Source organism: Mesocricetus auratus, unplaced genomic scaffold, assembly GCF_017639785.1.
Source record: "Mesocricetus auratus isolate SY011 unplaced genomic scaffold, BCM_Maur_2.0 Super-Scaffold_100707, whole genome shotgun sequence".
In the NCBI taxonomy this organism is placed as follows: Eukaryota; Metazoa; Chordata; class Mammalia; order Rodentia; family Cricetidae; genus Mesocricetus; species Mesocricetus auratus.
The window spans coordinates 5,321,465-5,341,715 of NW_024429269.1; the positions used below are offsets into that span (position 1 = coordinate 5,321,465).

Sequence of the window (20,251 nt, forward strand, 5' to 3'; positions counted from 1 at the left end):
TTTAAAAAGTATTAAAATGACTGGGCATTGGTGGCGCACGCCTTTAATCCCAGCACTAAGGAGGCAGAGGCAAGTGGATCTCTGTGAGTTCGAAGCCAGCTCTAGTCTACAGAGCGAGTTGCAAGCAACATATATATATATATATATATATATTCCTCCAGATTCCTATCTCACTTGTGTCTGGGTGGCTATAATCAAGCAGTCGCGCAGCAGTGAGGGTGGGGCCGCGTTAGCCGGTCACAGCTGTGCACGTGGACCATGGCAGGAGGTGGCGCCCGGCTTCCAGGGCGATGGCTGGGCTGCAGTCACTGATACAGCGGGTGCTGAGCGCGCTATTGTGGCGGGCACTGCATGCACTGCTCTGCCCGCACCGTGCGCTCGCCTCGGCGCTGTGCGTGCGCCCGGGCACCTGGAACTGGATTTGGTGGCTGCCCAAGCCTCTGGCGAACCGTGGGAACCCTCGTCGCAGTCCGGACCCGCACCTGTACCAGCACTCGCACCGATACCTGCACGGGGACCCCGCACTAGCCGCCATGCATCCGGGGCCGCGCTGGCGCGTGGACCGCCGGACTTTGCATAAGCTGCCGGTGCACCTGGGTCTGTTGATCACGGAGCCGGAGCACAGTTTCTCGGATGTGGCGAGCATCGTGATGTGGTGCGTGTCCGTGGGGATCTCCTACGTTAGCGTCTACGACCACCAAGGTATTTTCAAGAGAAATAATTCCAGACTGATGGAGGAAATTTTAAAACGACGACAGTTACTTTTGGGCTTAGATTGTTCCAGGTACTCAGCAGAGTTGGTAGAGAGTAACGACAAAGACGGTTTAGTTTTAAATTGCCGGTCGGCAGTGCAGGTGCTGTCCCCAGAAGACGGAAAAGCAGGTATTGTGCGAGCAGCCCAGGACTTCTGCCAGCTGGTGGCGCGGCAGCAACGGAGAGCCACGGATCTCAACGTGGATGTATTTGACCGCTTGCTTCGTTCCCATGGCTTCCCGGATCCGGATTTAGTACTGAAGTTTGGTTCTGTGGACAGCACATTAGGCTTTCTCCCCTGGCAAATCAGACTGACTGAGATCATCTCCTTGCCTTCTCACCTGAACCTCAGTTACGAGGACTTCTTCTCTGCCCTTTGTCTGTATGCCATGAGTGAACCGCGTCTGGGAAAGTAGTGGTCACTGCATGATTTGATTCGGGCTTTTGGAACAAAGGACCCGAGTGACTCTAATGTTTACAAAGTACCTATAAAATCCTGTGCACACCTACTTCATATTCCTCATAATTTATCAGCAGACACAAAAAGTGTCTTATTCAGTGCGTGTGCTCACGCGTGCGTGTGTGTGTGTGTGTGTGTGTGTGTGTGTGTGTGTGTGTGTGGTGTGTTTGGGAAGAAACAGGGAGGCTGTAGGGAATGAAGTACTCCAGGATGTGAGCCTTCAGATTTAAAGGACTCAGCCCATACAACTTTCCTGGTCTTCTGAAGTACAGGGAGTGATTAGAACTGCTTGTTTGGAGTGGGGTGAGGTAAATTTTGTTCGGCTTATCCTAGTGACCAAGCTTTAATTTTTAAGAATAATATATTGACTGACTAGACGGGAGTATTCTCATTTTGAGGACAACTCGGAGAAGTGGAATCCTGCACTCATACGTTGAAAGCTTGATTACATTCAGAACATCTCTCTTCAGATTTCTGGCCGTTTCCATCCCTTTATTCTAGTCAGCAATGTGACTTTCGAGTTCTGCTTTGGTGGTCTGTGTTCTGTGTTGTAAAGATCATTTGAAAAAGAAATTTTACATGTTGAATTAGGCAGTCAAAAACTAAATAAAAAATAGTCTCAAAGGTGGAAAATTTCCTAAAAGGACAGTTTTGACGCCTTTGCTGGTATGAAGAGCATGTTACATAACGCCTAAAAACATTTCCATCAGCTTTTTATTTAAAATGGACATCTGGTTCCTCTTTTGAGTAACACCTGGGTTTTTTTTTCCTCCAGTAAATCTCAATAGCAATTTTGCATAGACGATTAAAGAGGATGGAGGCCTTGTCATCAAAGTCTATGAAAATAATTTAACTTGATCATTAATGTTCTCTTGTGTCACAGAGAACAGCACTGGCTCTATTATTTTAAGAATAAGACAATGACAGGGACTTAATGTGTTCCCACACTGCTCACATGTCTATGGAAACAATTCTCTATATGTGAGGGACAGTTTTGAGAAAGCTCTTACCAGCAAAAGCCATGTACTTTTAGTGTGGAGTCATTTGACTACCAGCCCCACAGAATCTGAAAAACAGCAAAGAAGACTGCGCTTGGAAACATGGTCTATTACAGCTTCTCAGACTCTGAGGGAAAGAGTATGTTTCCGCTTGGGATTACAAATCCCGTTTATGATGTAAAAATATTCTTATAATAAAAATTATTCAAATGAATTTTGATCCAGTGACATTACTTTGTACTAAAGTTTTTTTGTGCAAATTCTTTTTTTAAAGGTCTTAATTATTGCTAAAATTTTGTGTGAAGCTACAGCACATGCAAACATTAGAGAATCTCCCATTTCTGGTGTGTCCTGTGCAGTGATCCATGTTCCATTGGTTTTTATTCCCCCTAGGGGGGATGAGCTTAAAAAATTAATGCTTTTCATTAACATGATATATATGTTCTTAATAGAATTTCTGGAGTTTGTATGGCTTCAGTGAATTAAACTTAGCCTAATTAAAATAAAGGGATTTAAGACTTGTTAGCCCAACATGGTGGCTCACACCTTTAATCCTAGCACTCAAGAGGCAGAGGCAGGTGCATCTCTGTGAGCTCCACGTCTAAAACAAACAAACAAACAAACCAAAACCAAACCAAATCAAGCAAATTGTTAAAACAAAGTTGCCCATTAGAATAGAATCAAAATCCTAAGTCTGTTGTAGTCTTAGGAAGAATTGCTTAAATTCTAGGGTTTGCATTTAAATGTAAACATTCCAGAACTTTCTCACTTGATTGCTAACACAATCTGGACAACTTGAAGCATACTCTTCATTCTGTAATTCTTGCCAGGTCATCACAAGCTTACACCATCTCAATCCCTTTTGAACTTCCAGGGAACCACACGTCTTCGCGTGCATTAAAGGGTATTTTATTTAAGTTGTTTCTTCTTGACATTCTCCAAAATTGGAAAATTGCCAAATGAACCTACTTACAGATGGTACCTTGGAGCACATAAAGAAGTTGAAGGGTTTGAACTCCATTCTGAAGCCGGATTGTGAATTGCCTCTTCAAACTGACCAGCTACTCCTTGACGCTGAAAAGCATATGAAAATGTGAATAGCAAATTCTGGTGCATTGTGACTGAGTCCTGAGTGCCTGTTTCTGACAAGAAAATGCTACAATATTAATGAACAGTGCCAAATAAATTATACTTATCTATAATTCACTCTTTGAATGTATGCTAATTAGCTCCTCTCATCTGGGTGATGGTTCCATTTTTAGAATCAGTGAAATTTTTGTGATGTTTGAGGTAGAAATTTTGGCAACATGTGAGCAATGTATACAGCAGGTTTTTTATGATTAAGGAATCAAATTTATTGAATTTTATTAATAAAAGTTGAAACATGTCTGAATGAATATTCAATAAAAGTATATATTTTCTTCATGGACCATAGTGGCTATATAAATATTATATTTATTCTAAACAGGGACTGCTGAAGGACTGCTTATTTACTTTTCTTTCTTTTTTTTGAGACACAGACTGTTTTTTTTAAAGCTAATATATTCTTTTTTGAACTATATTCTTATTTTCACCAGTTATATCTTTGTAGCCTTAGGGGTTTTTTATTTATTTAAACCAAGAGGGTCGGCTTCCCCTTGCCAGAACTGTTGAATTCCACGGTAACTAAAAGCTGAATTTTCACTTTATCTAGAAATGGTGACTTACACTTTCTAGCCATTGAAGAATGACTTGGACAGTTTTCTGGGCAGGAAATTGAAAGGTAAGAAGTGTGACTTGCCTAAGCTCAGAGTGCTCACTTTCTAACACAAGACCCTGGTGTAGATGGCTTTGTAGGCACAGATTCCATCTAAAACCAGGACCTACCAAAAGCCGTGCTTTGACTCTGATTAATGGGAACCTCCTTTAACCAAAGTGACTGTACTTCAGCTTGAATGAAAACCCAGGGCCTGTGTCAGCAGTTGCCCAGGGTTCTAACTGATAGCTGTAAATGGATAAAAGCTATAAAAAAGCAGAATGTGAAAAGGCTTAAGAACATTTACTATAAATAATGACAATATTTAAGAAAATTAGAGGGTCAGAGAAAAAAAGCCAAGAGACCTTGATTACATCGTGATGACAATCCTTCCAAGATTTCCTTTTATTTAAAAAAACTACATTGGTTGAATAAAAAAGATTCTTTTAAACAAGAGAGAAAGAAAGAAATCAAACAAGTACTGGTGAGGTTGTAGAAGGAAGGAATGTTTATACACTGCCAGTGGGAATAAACTAGTGCAATTGCTGTGGAAGTCAGGCCAGAGGTCCCGCAGAGCACTAAATACGGGATGACCCTGGAATTCAGTTGCTTCACTCCCGGGTCTGTGCCTAAAGGAATCTACGTCAGCAACCGCAGAGATATTACACATCCGTGTCCACTTGCAGAACTAGTCACAATAGCAGTGACACACACCTACCTAGATGCCTACTGAGAGACAAATGAATAAACACAGTCTGTATCCACAATGAAACCATGGATAACCACTAAGAAAAATGAACTTTGGATAAGATGGTGCCTCTGAGCTGGTGAAGGGGCGGGGCGTGTCAGAACAAGACAAAGGAAGACTGCATTACAAGGAGAGAAGTGCTTTGGAGATCCATGCAGGGAGTGGAAGGTACTGGAAACGAGCAGAGGAAATAGTGCAGGGCACAGAGAAGTGAGTCAAACAGCATCAGCCAGGCAGTTGTCTGGCAGAGGGAGGGGAAACAGAAACCACTTCCAAAAGGTCAGCCAAATGAAAGTCACGTAGTCCCATCTCGATAAGCCACAGAAAGGCTTGAAAGCCTCAGATGCAGTCGGAGGTTTTGATGAGAAACGATTCATCTGCCAGATGGGTCAGCAGTGGACAGAACAGTTAGGGGCTGTTTCGTGAGATAATTATATGTTAGCAACTAGACCTGATGGAGGGCCCAAGATTAGGAAGCATCCCCAGGCAAAAGAGCTTCAGTTTGGTCTGCTGTACTTCTGGGAGAAGAAGGACCCAGTGAGGCTGTCTGGGAAAGCAAGAGGGCTGCAAGCCAGGGAGCCTGGCTCGGTCTAGGAAGTGTATAAGGAGAGATAGCTCTGCCTGCAGTGGCCAGGAGCAGATCTCATCAACTGAGAATTACCCTGCAGTTTGATAGCTCTGAGGCTGAGATCAGTGTATGGTTAAAATTCTGGAGAGCTCTGAGCTTGAGGGGGGTACATGACACCCCGAGCTGCATCCCTCCTGCAGGTTATTATTATGTAAGAGGCTCTGCCTGTGCTGATCTCAGTGGTGTGGCAATTTCCCACACAGCCAGTATACTTAAGAGACTTAGCAAAACAGTCACACCTGTGGGTACAGTCGGGGTGAGTGAGAGAACCTGCCCAACACCCAGGATGAAAAGCCAAGTGTGGCCAGCAGAGGCCCCCAATACACAAAGAAAACACTGCTGCTATGGGAAACATCTGTGGTGAACATCAGTCTCTCTGTTCAGCACAGGGAAGATGGCAAGTTCAATTAGCTCTCTCCGTACGCATGAGAGCCCAGCACAGACATCCCCCCCAAACACAGTCTAGCCAGAGATGTCAAAGATCTACACAAGGAAACTATAAAGAGCTGAAAAATAAACGTAAGGATGCATTATGAGGAAAGAAGCTCTTTCTCACCTCTTTCTCCTCCTCCCCTTCCTTTTTCCCCCTCCCTCATCTTCCTCCTTTCCCTCCTCCTTTTGAGACAAGGTCTCATTGTATAGCGTTGGCTGGTCTGAAACTTGCTATGTAGACGAGGCTGACCTCAAACTCATAGAGCTCCATCCATCTGCTTCTGCTTCCTAAATGCTGAGGTTAAAAGCATCCGCCACCTCTTCTAGCTGATACTCATGTTCCCTAATGGTTCAGATTCTATTATGGCTGATCCCAGCCTGATTGCTACCAGGGACTCACTAGCCACCACACATAGCTCAGAGCCCTAAAGCCCTAACAGCTGCTGGACTGGGATCCTCCAATTGCTCTCTCTGGCTTTGAGACCATGGACCAGTCCACATTGTCATGAGAAACTTGTTCCAGGCTTCTGACCAAATGAATAAAGGCATCAGGTGGTGACAGAGTAACAAGACCTGGGAGAGAGGCCATATTCCCAAATATGAGATAAACAGATGAGACCCACATCTTAACCCTGCTATGAGTTAGCCTCTTCCTGAACATTGCAAATACCTCTGCTGCAAGAAGAAAGTTATTGGAACAAAACAGGAAAATTCAGCCAATAAGCTAATTCTAGATGCACAAATCCCAATGCAGAAATAAAAACAACATACGCACACACGTGTGTGAAAGTGCACACACACAGACGCACACTCACACACAAAAGAAAAGATTTTGTCACCGCCAGAAAAACACAAATCCCATTGTAAGGTGTTGAAATGAGAATGACCTGGAAGAGCAACCAGGCAAAGAATTAAAAAGTATTGCAATCCAAAGAAGATAAAAAACAGACATGGGTGAAATGAAGAAAACCCAAACTGAAATGATGCTGGAAACGGGAAAAACAACAAACCAACGGAAATCCTCAGTGGAAAGCCTCAAACACAACACAAAATGGATCATGTCAAAAACAGAGAGTCATGGATTTAAGAGGAAGAAGAGCATTGGGTCACTCTGTAAAGTTCAATTAGGAAGAAAGTGAATAGAACATGGAAAACTTCTGGGACATCATGAAAAGACCTAGCCTCCAAATTATGGGTATAGGGGAAGAAGAAAAATACCACAATGAAGGCATAGAATATTTTCAGTGAAATCATAGAAGAAAATTTCCCAAATCCAGACTGAGATGCTTATCCAGGTAGAGGCCTATAGAACACCAAACAAATAAACTGGAAAAGAAATTCTCCACGACATATTATCATTAACACATTGAAAGCTGGTTTATTACTAAGGTATTAGATAACACCAGATTCCTTGACAGAGACCTTTAAACTCAGAAGGACCTATAAGAATATGAAAAGACAGCTTAACACATTCTAACTTACGTAATCATTGTAATATCTCATTACAGTAGTATTCTTAATAATTTTCAATTTACTCTTTGACAACTTCATACATGTGTTTAATACATGTTGATCATATCCCCCCACTCCTCTCGTTCCTCTTCCCCTCCCACTGAGCCTTTCTTCTTCCTAATACTTATCATACTTTTATTTCCTCTTCCTCTTCTTTTAAATAATCCATTGAGCTTGCTTAGCATCGCCAAAGCCAACCTTACATATATGATAGAGTATAGAGTTGAAAACACAATCTGATAAGAAATTACACATGTGAAAATAGACTGCAAGACCTGATGACACATGTATTTATTTCAATGTGACCATCTAAGCATGGCATTCCTTTTACTCATCATAGCATTTATTTACCATTTATTCTTCTGTAGACAAGGAACTTTTAAATGCTTTTGACTCCTTTTCCTAAGCAGATGGAGTTCAACTTGTCACCACATCTTTTTTTTCTTCACTTTTTTCTTCTTTGCCCAGCAGCAGATGGTCCAGTCCTCACAGTATCTGACAGCATATTCGGTGGTTTCACACTTCATTCTGCAGTGGCGGTTCTCTGAGGCGCAGTTCTGAGACCCCAGGAAACTTCTGGCTTCAAAAAGAGATGGCAGATACATTTCACTGTCCCACGTATTTGTTATTACATTGCAAAAAATTCATTTTTACCTCTTTAAAAATGTGTGTGTGTGTGCGCGCGCGCGTGCCTGCGCTGCCTGCCTGCCTGCCACATGTGTGTGAATGCTGGTGAAGTCCAGAAAAGGGCACTGGATCCCCCAGAGCTGGAGTTACAAGTGGTTATGAGCCACCTGACATGGGTGTTGAGGATCAAACTCAGATCCTTTGCAAGAGCAGTGTCTTAACCGCTGAGCCGTCTCTCCAGCCTTTTTTTGTTATTTTTATTTTTAGTATGAAGTTTTGAAATTTTACTTGCCATGTGTGAGTGGTTTTGCCTGCACATGTATTTGTGGACAATGTGCATGCCTGGTGCCCACGGAGGCCAGAAGAATTGTCAGGTCCCCTGGAAGTGCAGCTGCACATGACTGTGGGCTGCTGTGTGGGTTCCGAGACTGTAAAGCCCGGTCCTGTGCAAAAGCAGCCAGGGCTCTTAACCACTGAGCATTTCTCTAGCCCCTTTGATTTGCTATTCTTTGCTGTTTAGAAATAGCTTAAGGTTTAAGAACAGAATAAGAACTTTCCCAGGATGTAAGAAAAACAACATCAAAATGAATGCAAGAGAAAACAAGACGGTGATAAGTACAGACAAATGATGATTTCTTCTGGAAAGAGCAGGTAAATGAGGCAGGGATAGAACCATTTACTATACATTTCTGCCTACACACACACACACACACACACACACACACACAAAAGCATGTTTGTTCCTGAAGCAAAACTACTTCAAATGTGCTCATACTATCTGCGTCATAGGGTCAGTTTATGTGCCTGTTCACAGATAAGTAGATAAAGAGATAAGTAGATAAAGTTATAGAATAGGATAGAACATGTCACTTGCAGGGAAATATATGGGCCTGAAGATCATCACATCCATTAAGCAAAACCATCTGCACCAGAAAGAAAGCATTGAATGTTTCCCCTGCTTTCCTTCTATGGATTTTGAAACAGAATCTCACTATGTACCCTTGAATGGCCTGGTACTTATCATGTAGCCCAGGCTATCTTTGGACTCATGCCAACCCTCCTGGCTCAGCCTGGGAAGTCCTGAGATTACAGGTATTTGTCATCATGTCTTCCGTCATATGTGGAATCTAGAATAAATGAAAACATCTGAGTATGATGGAGATGTTCAGAGAGGTAAGGAGGGAGGAAGATTTGGAGAGGCAGGTACAGGAAGGGGAGGATGCTGGGTACTGGTGGACACCATCAGAAGACCTGGCCCTTCTATCAAGTTTTAAAAATTATTATTATTATTATTATTGGTTTTTCAAAACAGGGTTTCTCTGTGTAGCCTTGGCTGTCCTGGAGCTCACTTTGTAGACTAATCTGGCCTCAAACTCAAGGAGATCCACCTGCCTCTGCCTCCTGAGTGCTGGGATTAAAGGCGTGTGTCACCAAGTCCCACTAACGAATCTTAAATCTCTTTAAACTTCGATTAAGCTAAATTTAATTCACTAAAGCTGTAAAAGCCCCAGGATGTCTATTAAGAACTGACTGATCATGAACATCTTCATGTATATGGTAACATATGTTTTTAAATTACTTAAAACTATTGAAATTGGCCTATCTGTAACTTGACCCTGAAAACTTAATGATACAGACAATGTGTCCAATAAAATAATTTAAGACAACAACCTGGAGGGTGGGAGAAAATATTTACAAACTTAGATCTGACAAGGACTTAGTGCTGGAATACACAAAGAACTCACAACTCAATAATAAAGAAAAAATCTGGCCGGGCATTGGTGGTGCAGACCTTTAATCCCAGCACTGGAGGGGCAGAGGCAGGCAGATCTCTGTGAGTTTGAGGCCATCCTGGTCTACAAGAGCTAGTTCCAGGACAGCCTCAAAAACCACAGAGAAACCCTGTCTCGAAAAACAAAAACAAAGAAAAATCCAATTAAAAGTGGGAAAAACACTTAAGCAGATGTTTCTCTAAGGTCTGCAAATGACTAAAAAGCCAATGCAACCTGCAGCCATCGTTACTGATAGAGACATTCAGATAACTACAATGGGTTATCACTTAATTTCCATCATATGTCTGTTACGAAGAGTAGACGGCAGGCAATAGCAGGTGCTGGCTGACCGTGTGCACCATCACGGTAATGTAAAAAGAGCCAACAGCTATGGAGTACAGTTTGGCACCTCCTTGTGGGAACACCAGACCTTGAGCAGAGACCCACTTCCCCTTCTGCCTGGGAGTAGGCAGCTGTAAGACAATGTTTAGTAAAAACATGTTTACTAAAAAAACGATACAATGCCCGGGGCAATAAGTTCCTGGAAAAGGCCTTCCCACGGAAACCGCCCTGACCTCGACCTTGTCCAAAGACTAACCTCACCTTCAAAACCCACACACATCCACCTCTGATGTCAGAGCAGAACCAGCCAGGGGAGAGGAGAGAGCAGAAGCTTCTCTGGTGGGAGCTTTTCTTAGGAGGTTTTCTTGAACCTTTTTGGAGCCTGTTTAAAGTTTTCTTTATATCGTTGAACGAGTCTCTGTGTTGTCAATCCCCGACACCCTCCGCACGTTCTCGGACACAGGCCACGCAGCAGACGTGACACCTCCTCAAAACCACAGAATAGCTACAGAACACAAGAGTTTGACTACCACATTTATGCCTAAGAGAAATGAAAACATGTCCACATAAAACTTGGGCACAAATGTTCATGGAATCACTATTAATAATCCCAAAGCATAGCAACCAATTTACCAGCTGATATCAAACATCCAAAAGCCATAGAGTATAATTTTTTAAAAAATTTAAAAATTAGCCAGGCAGATTTTGCTGCATGCCTTTAATCCCGGCACATGGGAGGCAGAGGCAGGTGGATCTTCAAGTTCAAGGACAGCCTGGTCTACAGAGCGAGTTCCAGGACAGCCAGAGTTACATAGAAAAATCCTGTCTCAAAAAAAGTAATTTTAATTAATTAATTTTTAGTAGACACTCTATCGTTAGTTTTAAACTTTATGTATATGTATGTTTTGCTTGCATGTATGCCTGTTCACCTCCTTAGAGGAGAGAAGAGGTCATAGGATTCCCTGGAACTGGAATTGCAAGTGGCCTTCAACATCCTGTCAGAGGGAGGGGTGGGGCTACTGGGACATACCCCTTCCTGAGTATGCTCAGCTAATAGTTGATAGGAGAGGGAGAAACATTTTCTTCAGTGGTGTAACCACCGGTAATTTGCCCATGTTCCTGCAAACAAACTCGTCTAATGAGACTCACTGGAACACACACACACACACACACACACACACACACACACACACACACACACGAAAGGAAGAGAAAAAGGCAAAACAGAAACAACTACAACAACAACAGGCATAAACAGAGACTGCTCTAGAAAAACACAACCAGTCAAAATGCAGAGCTGTGGAGTCCAGTCCCAAGGGACACATCTACAAAACGCTTCTGCATCTAAACATAGTGGAAGAGGGGTTGGGGCAGGGGGTTTGCTGTGAGATTGGGTCTCCTAGTAATGTTGAAAGCTACACACATGAAGTCTCACTAGCATGACTGCCTAAACATGAGCTGAACAATGACATAAGAACAATACACATGCTAACATGTAAGGGAGAATGCTCAAGAGAGACCTCAACCCTACACGAAGAACTACAGGCAACTAAGGAATGCTGAGGGTGGGAGACAGAGTCTTCTTCAGGGAAGAGCAACTGCTTATCCATTGCCAAATGGTCGGCTCTGAAAACATGCATAGGAGTGACATTCTACAGACTGAGCAGGTTATATTTACAAATATATATACAGATAAATATATTATAAATATAAATATATTTACAAATATATATATATATATCACATGCAATAACAACTAATTTTTAAAAGGCATGAATTTGAAAGAGACCAAAGGAGGGGTTTATGGAGGGTTTGAGGGAGGAGAGGGAAGGGGGAAGAAATTATTATCTAAAACAAAACAAAAACCCCAAACACACAAACAAACAAACCCAAGGGAGTGCACCATCCACCATATACCCTCCCACCCAAAAAAAGACATGAGGGTGGAGAAAGAAGAAGGCCAGTTGGGAGGAAGAAAGGGGTTGGGGGAAGGGGATGGGGACAAGATTGGGGGAATTGAATATAATAAAAATGCGTCATGTACAAGTATGAAAATGTCACAGTGAAACTCATTATCATGTATAATTAATATACGTTAATGAATACTTTTTTTTTTTTGGTTTTTCGAGACAGGGTTTCTCTGTGGCTTTGGAGCCTGTCCTGGAACTAGCTCTGTAGACCAGGCTGGTCTCACACTCACAAAGATCCACCTGCCTCTACCTCCCGAGTGCTGGGAATAAAGGTGTTCTGAGTTCAGGTAGAACCTCCATTCTCACTTTATGTAAGTCCACACAGATTAAGCAAAAACAGCCAACTTTCCAAAGAAATACATGACACAGTCCTTTGTCTAGTGCTGATAGCATTCTGTGAACCCAGGACAGTGGAGAATATGCATCTTTCCCCCTCTCCTTCCTTTTGTTTGGGGAGGTTGCTTTTTCAAGACAGGGTTTCTCTGTGCAGCCCTGACTGTCCTGGAACTCACTCTGCAGATAAAGCTGATCTCAAACTCAGAGATTCTCCTGCCTCTGCCTCCCAAAGGCATATGCCACCACCATCTGGCTTCCCACTTTCTAATTGTCCACTTTCCTTTTCTTAATCTGTCAAATTTCTTACACACCGCATAGTCTCTTTCACCTCTATCTTCATATCCCTGGAATGAGAAGCTTTTGTCTTACCCATAGGAACTATGAACAGCAAGGTGAGGACTCCCAGGATTAAGAGCAGGACCCTCATAACTGAGGAGGGAGGCTAGTGAGAGTCAGGCCAGGATGAGGAGAGCTTGCATTTGGCTCTGGAGTGGTGAAGCTGCTGCGTGGTTATTGAACCTTCCAGTAGCAAGAACATTTCTGGGTTTCAATGAGGCTTTGTCCCAGGAGGCAGCATACAACGGACGTGACCATCATTCTCTTTAAGCACCTTTATCAAATGCTGACTGGGTGTGGGCACAGGTGGCAAACACACAGTGGGGAGACAAGGAGCAGTCCTAGAGAAGGCGGGGAGACCTGCAGCCAGCAATCTGTGTCGCCTCATAGTCTCTGGGGCTGTCCAGGTTAAATCCTCACTTACCAAGAGAAGCTGTTCTCCTCATTCCCTGGTGATGGGAAGAAACCCTTGATGGGACATTGTGCAGATTTGTCAGTTTTCTAGAGAATAGATATTCAGATTTGAAACCATTCATAGGCTAGTGAGATGTGTGTGTGTGTGGGGGAACTTTGGTTTTTATTTCTGAATTAACTGAATGAGATCAACTAACTTCTATACTGAAAGTCTTTTTTGTTTTGTTTTTTGTTTTTGTTTTTCAAGACAAGGCTTTTCTGTATTGCTTTGTAGACCAGACTGGCCTCGAACTCACAGAGATCTGCCTGCTTCTGCCTCCTGAGTTCGGGGATTAAAGGCATGAGTCACAACCGCTCAGCTTCTAATGCAAGTCTTAGTGAACACCAATTGGTCACACTTCTCAGTTGTGAAGTAATGTAGGAAAAATTAAGGCATTATAAAGCACACAAAGGCATGTAACACAAAAGCAATGGAATGACAACATGAGTTTATTTCTGTCAAAGTAGCATGACTAACCTGTTGGGCTCTGATGAGGCAAATATAGTGGATACCAGGGTAGTCTGATAGGCCCAGGGACGGTTTACAGGAGGCAGGAGGACCCCAACTTGAGAAACTATGAAGTATGCCCGTATCCTTGATACTGATCTTTATAATCTTAAATTAAAAATAACAAACTGTGTGTGTCTGTGTACAGGAATGTGCACATGAGTGTAGGTGCCTGAAGAGGCCGGAAGAGGGTGACAGATTCCCTGGAACTGCCGTTATGGGCAGTTGTGAGTAACCGGATGTGGGTGTTGGGAACTGAACTCAGTTGCTCAACTATTGAGATGTCTCTCCAGCCCCAGGATCTTCATTGCTTTCCAGATGTATTCATTCCAAGTTAGGGAACTTTTCCTCACTAAAACGGGAGTGTTTTTCTGTCAAGACTCACTAGAGTGCTCCTTCTGTTTTGGGCTTTCAGTAAATGGAATGCATAGTTACATTATGCATGCAGGTTTGTCTTGAATGTTGATACTTTGGGGATGCCATTGTCAGGATGATGGATTAACAGAGACCAGGGGACATGCCTGGAGGTCCTGAGAGAGAATGCACAAATTCTAGACTAAGAGGGCAAATGAGGGGAAGGAACTCCCTAGGGTGTCTGTCTCTAAGCCCAAGTTCAGGGCCTTGCTCTTTGTAAGTTGGTGAAACAAGCGTGTGGGCTCCCACTTCTCCAGGGTTCTAGAAGGTCCTTGGGGTATGTGCTATTTGTGATAACTCTTGCATCCACTAAGCTCAGCCTGGCTTGAGTTTTGACCATCTTTGATCATAAGTCACAAATATCCTGAGTTTTGTCTCCTATCTGCAATTCCTTGACTTCTTGAAGCACAGTTTGTGTGGTAAAGTGATAGAATTTATGAGAAGGAATGGAAATCCTTTATGCAGCACCGAAAGCAGAGTTTTTAAGGACTTTTTGACATTTTCGATCACTATGTATTTCCCCGTGTGATAGATTCGGAATGAGATGGTGCTGCCTGGAGGCCCAGGAACACTGTGTGATGCCCGTCATAGACATCAAAGGACTGATTCCACTCTGCTCAGGCTATCTACTGGCTAGTGAGCACCAGGGCATTGCCAGATCACCTGGGGCCTCTGTGGGGACAAGAAGAATGCTTTGACAATGCCTCTCCTCAAAGGTCAGAGAGCCATCAGCCATCAGGCACAAATTGTTACAGCAGAAAAAGAAGATAACTTAGTATCAGATAGTAAATTTGGCCTAGGTATCATGGGTTTTATTGAGTGCAGCTGGTCAGAAAGTCACTAGTTAGGATTTCCACAAGAAGACCAAGCTACATGTCACATAAATGCCGAGGGCCTAGGTCAATTCCATGCAACCTCACTAGTTGGTAGTTCAGTCTCTGTGAGCTCCTTTGTGCCCAGGTTAGTTGGTTCTGTGGGCTTTCTTGTGATGTCTTTGACCACTCTGGCTCATACAGTCCTTCCTCCCTCTCTTCAGCAGGATTCCCTGAGCTCAGCCTAATATCTGGATGTGGCTCTGCATCTGTTTCCACCAGTTTCTGGATGAAGCCTCTCTGATGACAGTTGGGCTAGGCACTAATCTATGAGTATAGCAGAATAGCATTGGACATCATTACATTGACATATTTTTCTCCAGTTGTGTTTGTTTCTATTCTAAGTCTCTGGACCACCCAGCCCTCTGGGTCCTGGCACTCCAGGCAGTGTTAGGGGAGTACACTCTCAGGCTGGACCAGTCATTGGTTGGCCACTCCCACAATCTCTGCATCACCCTTACTTAGCACATCCCACAGGTAGGACAGACTGTAGGTTGAAGGTTATGTGGCTGGGTTGGTGTCCCATGGGAAGTCTAGCCAGTTCAGGAGATGGCCAGTTCAGACTACATATTCCCTATTGCTAGGGGTCTTAGCTGGGGTCATCCTTGTAGATTCCTGGGAGTTTCCCTTGCACCAGCTTTCCAGCTCACCTCAGAATGCCTCCCTTGTCTCTTTCAGTGTGCTCCCCCTCCATCCTTCCCACACCAGACCCTCATGACATTCGCTTCTTACCCCATGGGTTCCTACATCTTTTCTTACCTTTGCATTACGTTGTAACAACTCTTATATGAATAAACAGTCACATGTGTGTGAATTTGTGCCTCTATGCTGTTTATTTATTTTTGAGATAGCATCTTTCACTATGTAGCCCTGGCTGGCCTGAACTCACTATGGAGCCCTGGCTGGGCTGGAACTCCAAGAGATTCACCTGCCTCTACCTCCATAGTGCTGAGATTAAAGGCCAGTGTCAGCTCACCCAGACTACTCAATCCTTTTATGTTTATTCTTTTTTCCTTTTTTTAAAATTTAAAATAGAAAAGAGCTTGTTTTACATGTCAATCCCAGTTCCCTCTCACTCCACTTGTATTCTGGCCCCCACTAAACCTCTGTCTCATCCCCTTTCTGCTCCCTAGGGAAGGGGAGGCCTTCCATGTGGGAATCTTCAAAGTCTGTCATATCATTTGGAATAGGGCATAGGCCCTCCCCCGAATGTCTAGGCTAAGAGAACATCCCTCTATGTGGAATAGGCTTCCAAAGTCCATTTGTATATTAGGGATAAATACTGATCCACTATCAGAGGCCCCATAGACTGCCCAACCTCCTAACTGACACCCATGTTCAGGGGGTCTGGGTCGGTCCTATGCTGGTTTCCCAGCTGTCAGTTTGGGGCCCATGAGCTCCCCCTTGTTCAGGTCAGCTGTTTCTGTGTGTTTCTCCAGCCTGGTCTTGGCCCCTTTGCTCATCAATCCTCCCTCTCTGCAACTGGATTCCAGAGTTTAGCTCAGTGTTTAGCTGTGGGTGACTGCTTCTGCTTGCATCAGCTACTGGATGAAGGCTCTAGGATGACCTATAAGGTAGTCATCAATCTCATTATAGGGCAAGGGCACTTAAGGTAGCCTCTCCACTATTGTTTAGATTCTTAGTTGGGGTCATCCTTGTATATCTCTGGACATTTCGCTAATGCCAGATTTCTCTTTAAACCTGTAATGGCTCCCTCTATTAAGGTATCTCTTTTCTTGCTCTCCTCTATTCTTCCCCTGACTCAATCTTCCTGATCCCTCATATCCTCTTCCCCCCTCCTCTTCTCCCCTTCTGTTTCTTCTAACTCCCTCTCCCCTCCCCCCATGCTCCCAATTTGATCAGGAGATCCTATCCCTTTCCCCTTCTCCAGGGAACCACGTATGTCCTCCTTGTTTCCTGGCTTCTCTGAAGGTGTGGATTATAGGCTGGTAATCCTTTGCTCTATGTCTAATATCCATATATGAGTAAGTACATAACATGTTTGTCTTTTTGTGACTGGGTTACCTCACTCAGGATGGTTTCTTCTAGTGCCATCCATTTGCCTGCAGATTTCAATACTCCATTGCTTTTCTTTTCCCTCTGAGTAGTACTCCATTGTGTAGATATACAACATTTTCTTTATCCATTCTTCAGTTAAGGGACATCTAGGTGGCTATTACAAATAATGCTGCTATGAACATAGTTGAAGAGATGTTCATGTTGTATGAATGTGCATCTTTTGGGTATAAGCCTAAGAGTGGAATTGCTGGATCTGTGGTAGACTGATTCCCATTTTCCTTAGGAACCACCATACTGATTTACAAAGTGGTTGTATGAGTTTGCACATCCCCTCTCTCCACATCCTCTTCACCATAAACTGTCGTTAGGATTTTTTATTCAGCCATTCTGACAGGAGTAAGATTGTATCTCAGAGTTGTTTTGATTTGCATTTCCCTGATGGCTAAGGATGTTGAACATTCTTTAAGTGTATTTCAGCCATTTTAGATTCCTCTATTGGGAATTCTCTGTTAAGTTCTGTACTCTATGTGGTACATTTACACAATGGAGTACTATTCAGTGGAAAAAAACCAATGGAATCTTGAAATTTGCAGGCAAATGGATGGCACTAGAAGAAACCATACTGAGTGAGGTAACCCAGTCATAAAAAGAGAAACATGGTATGTACTCATTTATGGATTTTAGACATGAATCAAGGAGTGCCAGCCTACAATCCCACTGCCAGAGAGTCTAGGATACAGAACCTTCATCCAGCGACTGATGGAAGCAGAGGCAGATACCCACAGACAAATACTGAACTGAACTAGAATCCAGTGTCAGAAAGAGAGAACTGATGGGCAAAGGAGTTAAGAGTGGGCTGGTTTAACCCACAGAAACAGCTGACCTGGACAAGGGGGAGCTCTTGGACTCCAGATTGATGGCTGTATGGAAAGCATGGGACTGATCCAGACCCCCTGAATATGGGTGTCAGTGAGGAGGCCTAGGTAATCTATGGGGCCTTGGGTAGTATTTACACCTGGCGTACAAATAGACTTTGAGTGCCCATGCCACAATATGGGAGGCTCTCTTAGCCGAGACTCTTGGGGGAGGGCCTAGGCCCTGCCCTGGATGAAATGACAGTTACTGGAGATCCACCATGGAGGGCCTCACCCTCCTTTGGGATCAGACTGGAGATTGGGTGGGAGACTGGTGAGAAGGGCGGGGGAAGAGGGGAGGGAGAGGGAACTGGGATTGACATGTGAAACAAAATTGTTTCTAACCTAAATACTTTTTAATTGGATTATTTCTTGTTTTGGTGACTAGTTTCTTGAGTTCTTTGTATATTTTGGAAATCAGTCCTCTGTCAGATGTGGGGTTGGTGAATATCTTTTCCCATTCTGTGGACTGCTTTTTTGTCTTGCTGACTGTGTCCTTTGCCTTACAGAAGCTTCTCAGTTTCAGGAGATCCCATTTATTAATTGTCAATCTCAGTGTCTGTGCTACTGGTGTAACGTTCAGGAAGCAGTCTCCTGTACCAATTCGTTCAAGGGTACCTCCCACTTTCTCTTCTAACAGGTTCAGTGTGGCTTGATTTATTTTGAGGTTTTTGATCCATCTGGACTTAAGTTTTGTGCATGGCGATAGATATGGATCTATCTGCAGTCTTCTACATGCCAGCATGCAGTTATGCCAGCACCATTTGTTGAAGATGCTTTCTTTTTTCCGTTGTATATTTTTAGCTTCTTTGTCAAAAATCAGGTGTTCGTAGGTGTGTGGGTGAATATCAGGGTTTTCAATTCGATTCCATTGGTCTACCTGTCTATTTTTGTGCCAATACCAAACTGTTTTCAGGACTATAGCTCTGTAATAGAGCTTGATGTCAGGGATGGTAATGCTTCCGGAAGTTTCCTTATTGTACAGGGTTGTTTTGGCTGTCCTGGGTCTTTTGTTTTCCCATATAAAGTTGAGTATTATTCTTTCAAGATCTGTGAAGAATTGTTCTGGTATTTTGATGGGGGTTGTATTGAATCTGTAGATGCTTTTGGCAAGATCGCCATTTTTACTGTATTGATCCTACCTATCCAAGAGCATGGGAGATCATTCCATTTTTCTGGTATTTTCTTTAATTTCTTTCTGTAAAGACTCAAAGTTCTTGCTATACATTATTGGTTAGCGTTATCCCAAAATATTTTGTGTTGTTTGTGCCTATTGTAAGGGGTGATGTTTCTCTGATATCTTTCTCAGCCCATTTATCTTCTGTATATAGTAGGGCTACTGATTGTTTTTGCATTAATCTTGCCACCTTGTTGAAGGTGTTTATCAGCTGTAGGAGTTTTACTTCTTCCTTTCCAGTTTGTGTCCCCTTGATCTCCTTTTCTTGTCTTATTGCTCTAGTTAGAACTTTAAGTACAATATTGAAGAGATATGGAGAGAATGGACAGCCTTGTCTTGTTCCTGATTTTAGAGGAATTGTGTTGAGTTTCTCTCCATGTAGTCTGATGTTGGCTGTTGGTTTGCTGTATTTTGCTTTTATTATATCTGGGTATGTTCCTGTTATCCCTGATCTCTCCAAGACCTTTATCATGAAGGGGTGTTGGATTTTGTCAAAGGCTTTTTCAGCATCTAGTGAGATGATCATGTGATGTTTGTTTTTCAGTTTGTGTATATGGTGGATTACATTGATAGATTTTCGTATGTTGAACCATGCCTGCATCCCTGGGATGAAGCCTACTTGATCATGAGGGATGATTTCTCTAATGTGTTCTTGGATTCTATTTGACAGTATTTTACTGAGTATTTTTGCATCAAAGTTCATGAGGGAAATTGGTCTGTAGTTCTCTTTCTTAGTTGTGTCTTTTTATGGCTTGAGTACCAAAGTGATTGTAGCCTTGTAAAAAGTGTTTGGCAATGAACCTTCTGCTTATATTGTGTGGAACAATTTGAGGAGTATTGATATTAGCGCTTCTTTGAATTTCTGGTAGAATTCTGCACTGAAACCATCTGTCCCTGGGCTTCTTTTGGTTGGGAGATATTTGATGACTGCTTGTATTTCATTAGGGTTAATAGGTGTGTTTAAATTGCTTATCTGTTCTTCATTTAATTTTGGTAAGTGATATCTATCCAGAAAGTTGTCCATTTCCTTTAAATTTTCGAGTACAGGTTTTCAAAGTATGACCTGAAGATTTTTCTGGATTTCCTCAGTGTCTGTTTTTATGTCCCCCTTTTCATTTCTGATTTTGTTAATTTATATGTTCTCTCTCTGCCTTTTGATTAGTTTGGATAAAGGTTTGTCTATCTTGTTGATTTTCTCAGCGAGCCAACAATTTGTTACATTGATTCTTTGTATTGTTTTCCTTG

General features: G+C 42.9%; 2 protein-coding genes across 2 annotated transcripts; one reads left to right on the forward strand and one right to left on the reverse strand.

Annotated features, from left to right (window-relative positions):
• The first annotated feature begins 290 nt into the window (after nt 1–290).
• LOC101834193 (dehydrodolichyl diphosphate synthase complex subunit Nus1-like) lies at nt 291–2,743 on the forward strand. Its single transcript, XM_040740499.1, has one exon. The coding sequence runs from the start codon at nt 291–293 to the stop codon at nt 1,167–1,169; it is 879 nt and encodes a 292-aa protein (XP_040596433.1). The 3' UTR covers nt 1,170–2,743.
• A 4,948-nt stretch (nt 2,744–7,691) lies between these two features.
• On the reverse strand, nt 7,692–12,740 carry Defb131a (defensin beta 131A). The gene is made up of 2 exons (XM_005075277.1): nt 12,683–12,740; nt 7,692–7,846 (listed from the first exon to the last, which is right to left on the reverse strand). The coding sequence occupies exons 1-2, from the start codon at nt 12,738–12,740 to the stop codon at nt 7,692–7,694; spliced, it is 213 nt and encodes a 70-aa protein (XP_005075334.1).
• Nucleotides 12,741–20,251: the final 7,511 nt, after the last annotated feature.

Excerpts from the sequence above, each read along its gene's own strand:
- LOC101834193 (XM_040740499.1), top strand. The coding sequence starts at position 291 with ATGGCTGGGCTGCAGTCACTGATACAGCGGGTGCTGAGCGCGCTATTG.
- Defb131a (XM_005075277.1), bottom strand. The coding sequence starts at position 12,740 with ATGAGGGTCCTGCTCTTAATCCTGGGAGTCCTCACCTTGCTGTTCATA. Across the intron at positions 7,847-12,682 it reads GCTGTTCATAGTTCCTATGG|CCAGAAGTTTCCTGGGGTCT; the intron begins GTAAGACAAAAG and ends CTCTTTTTGAAG.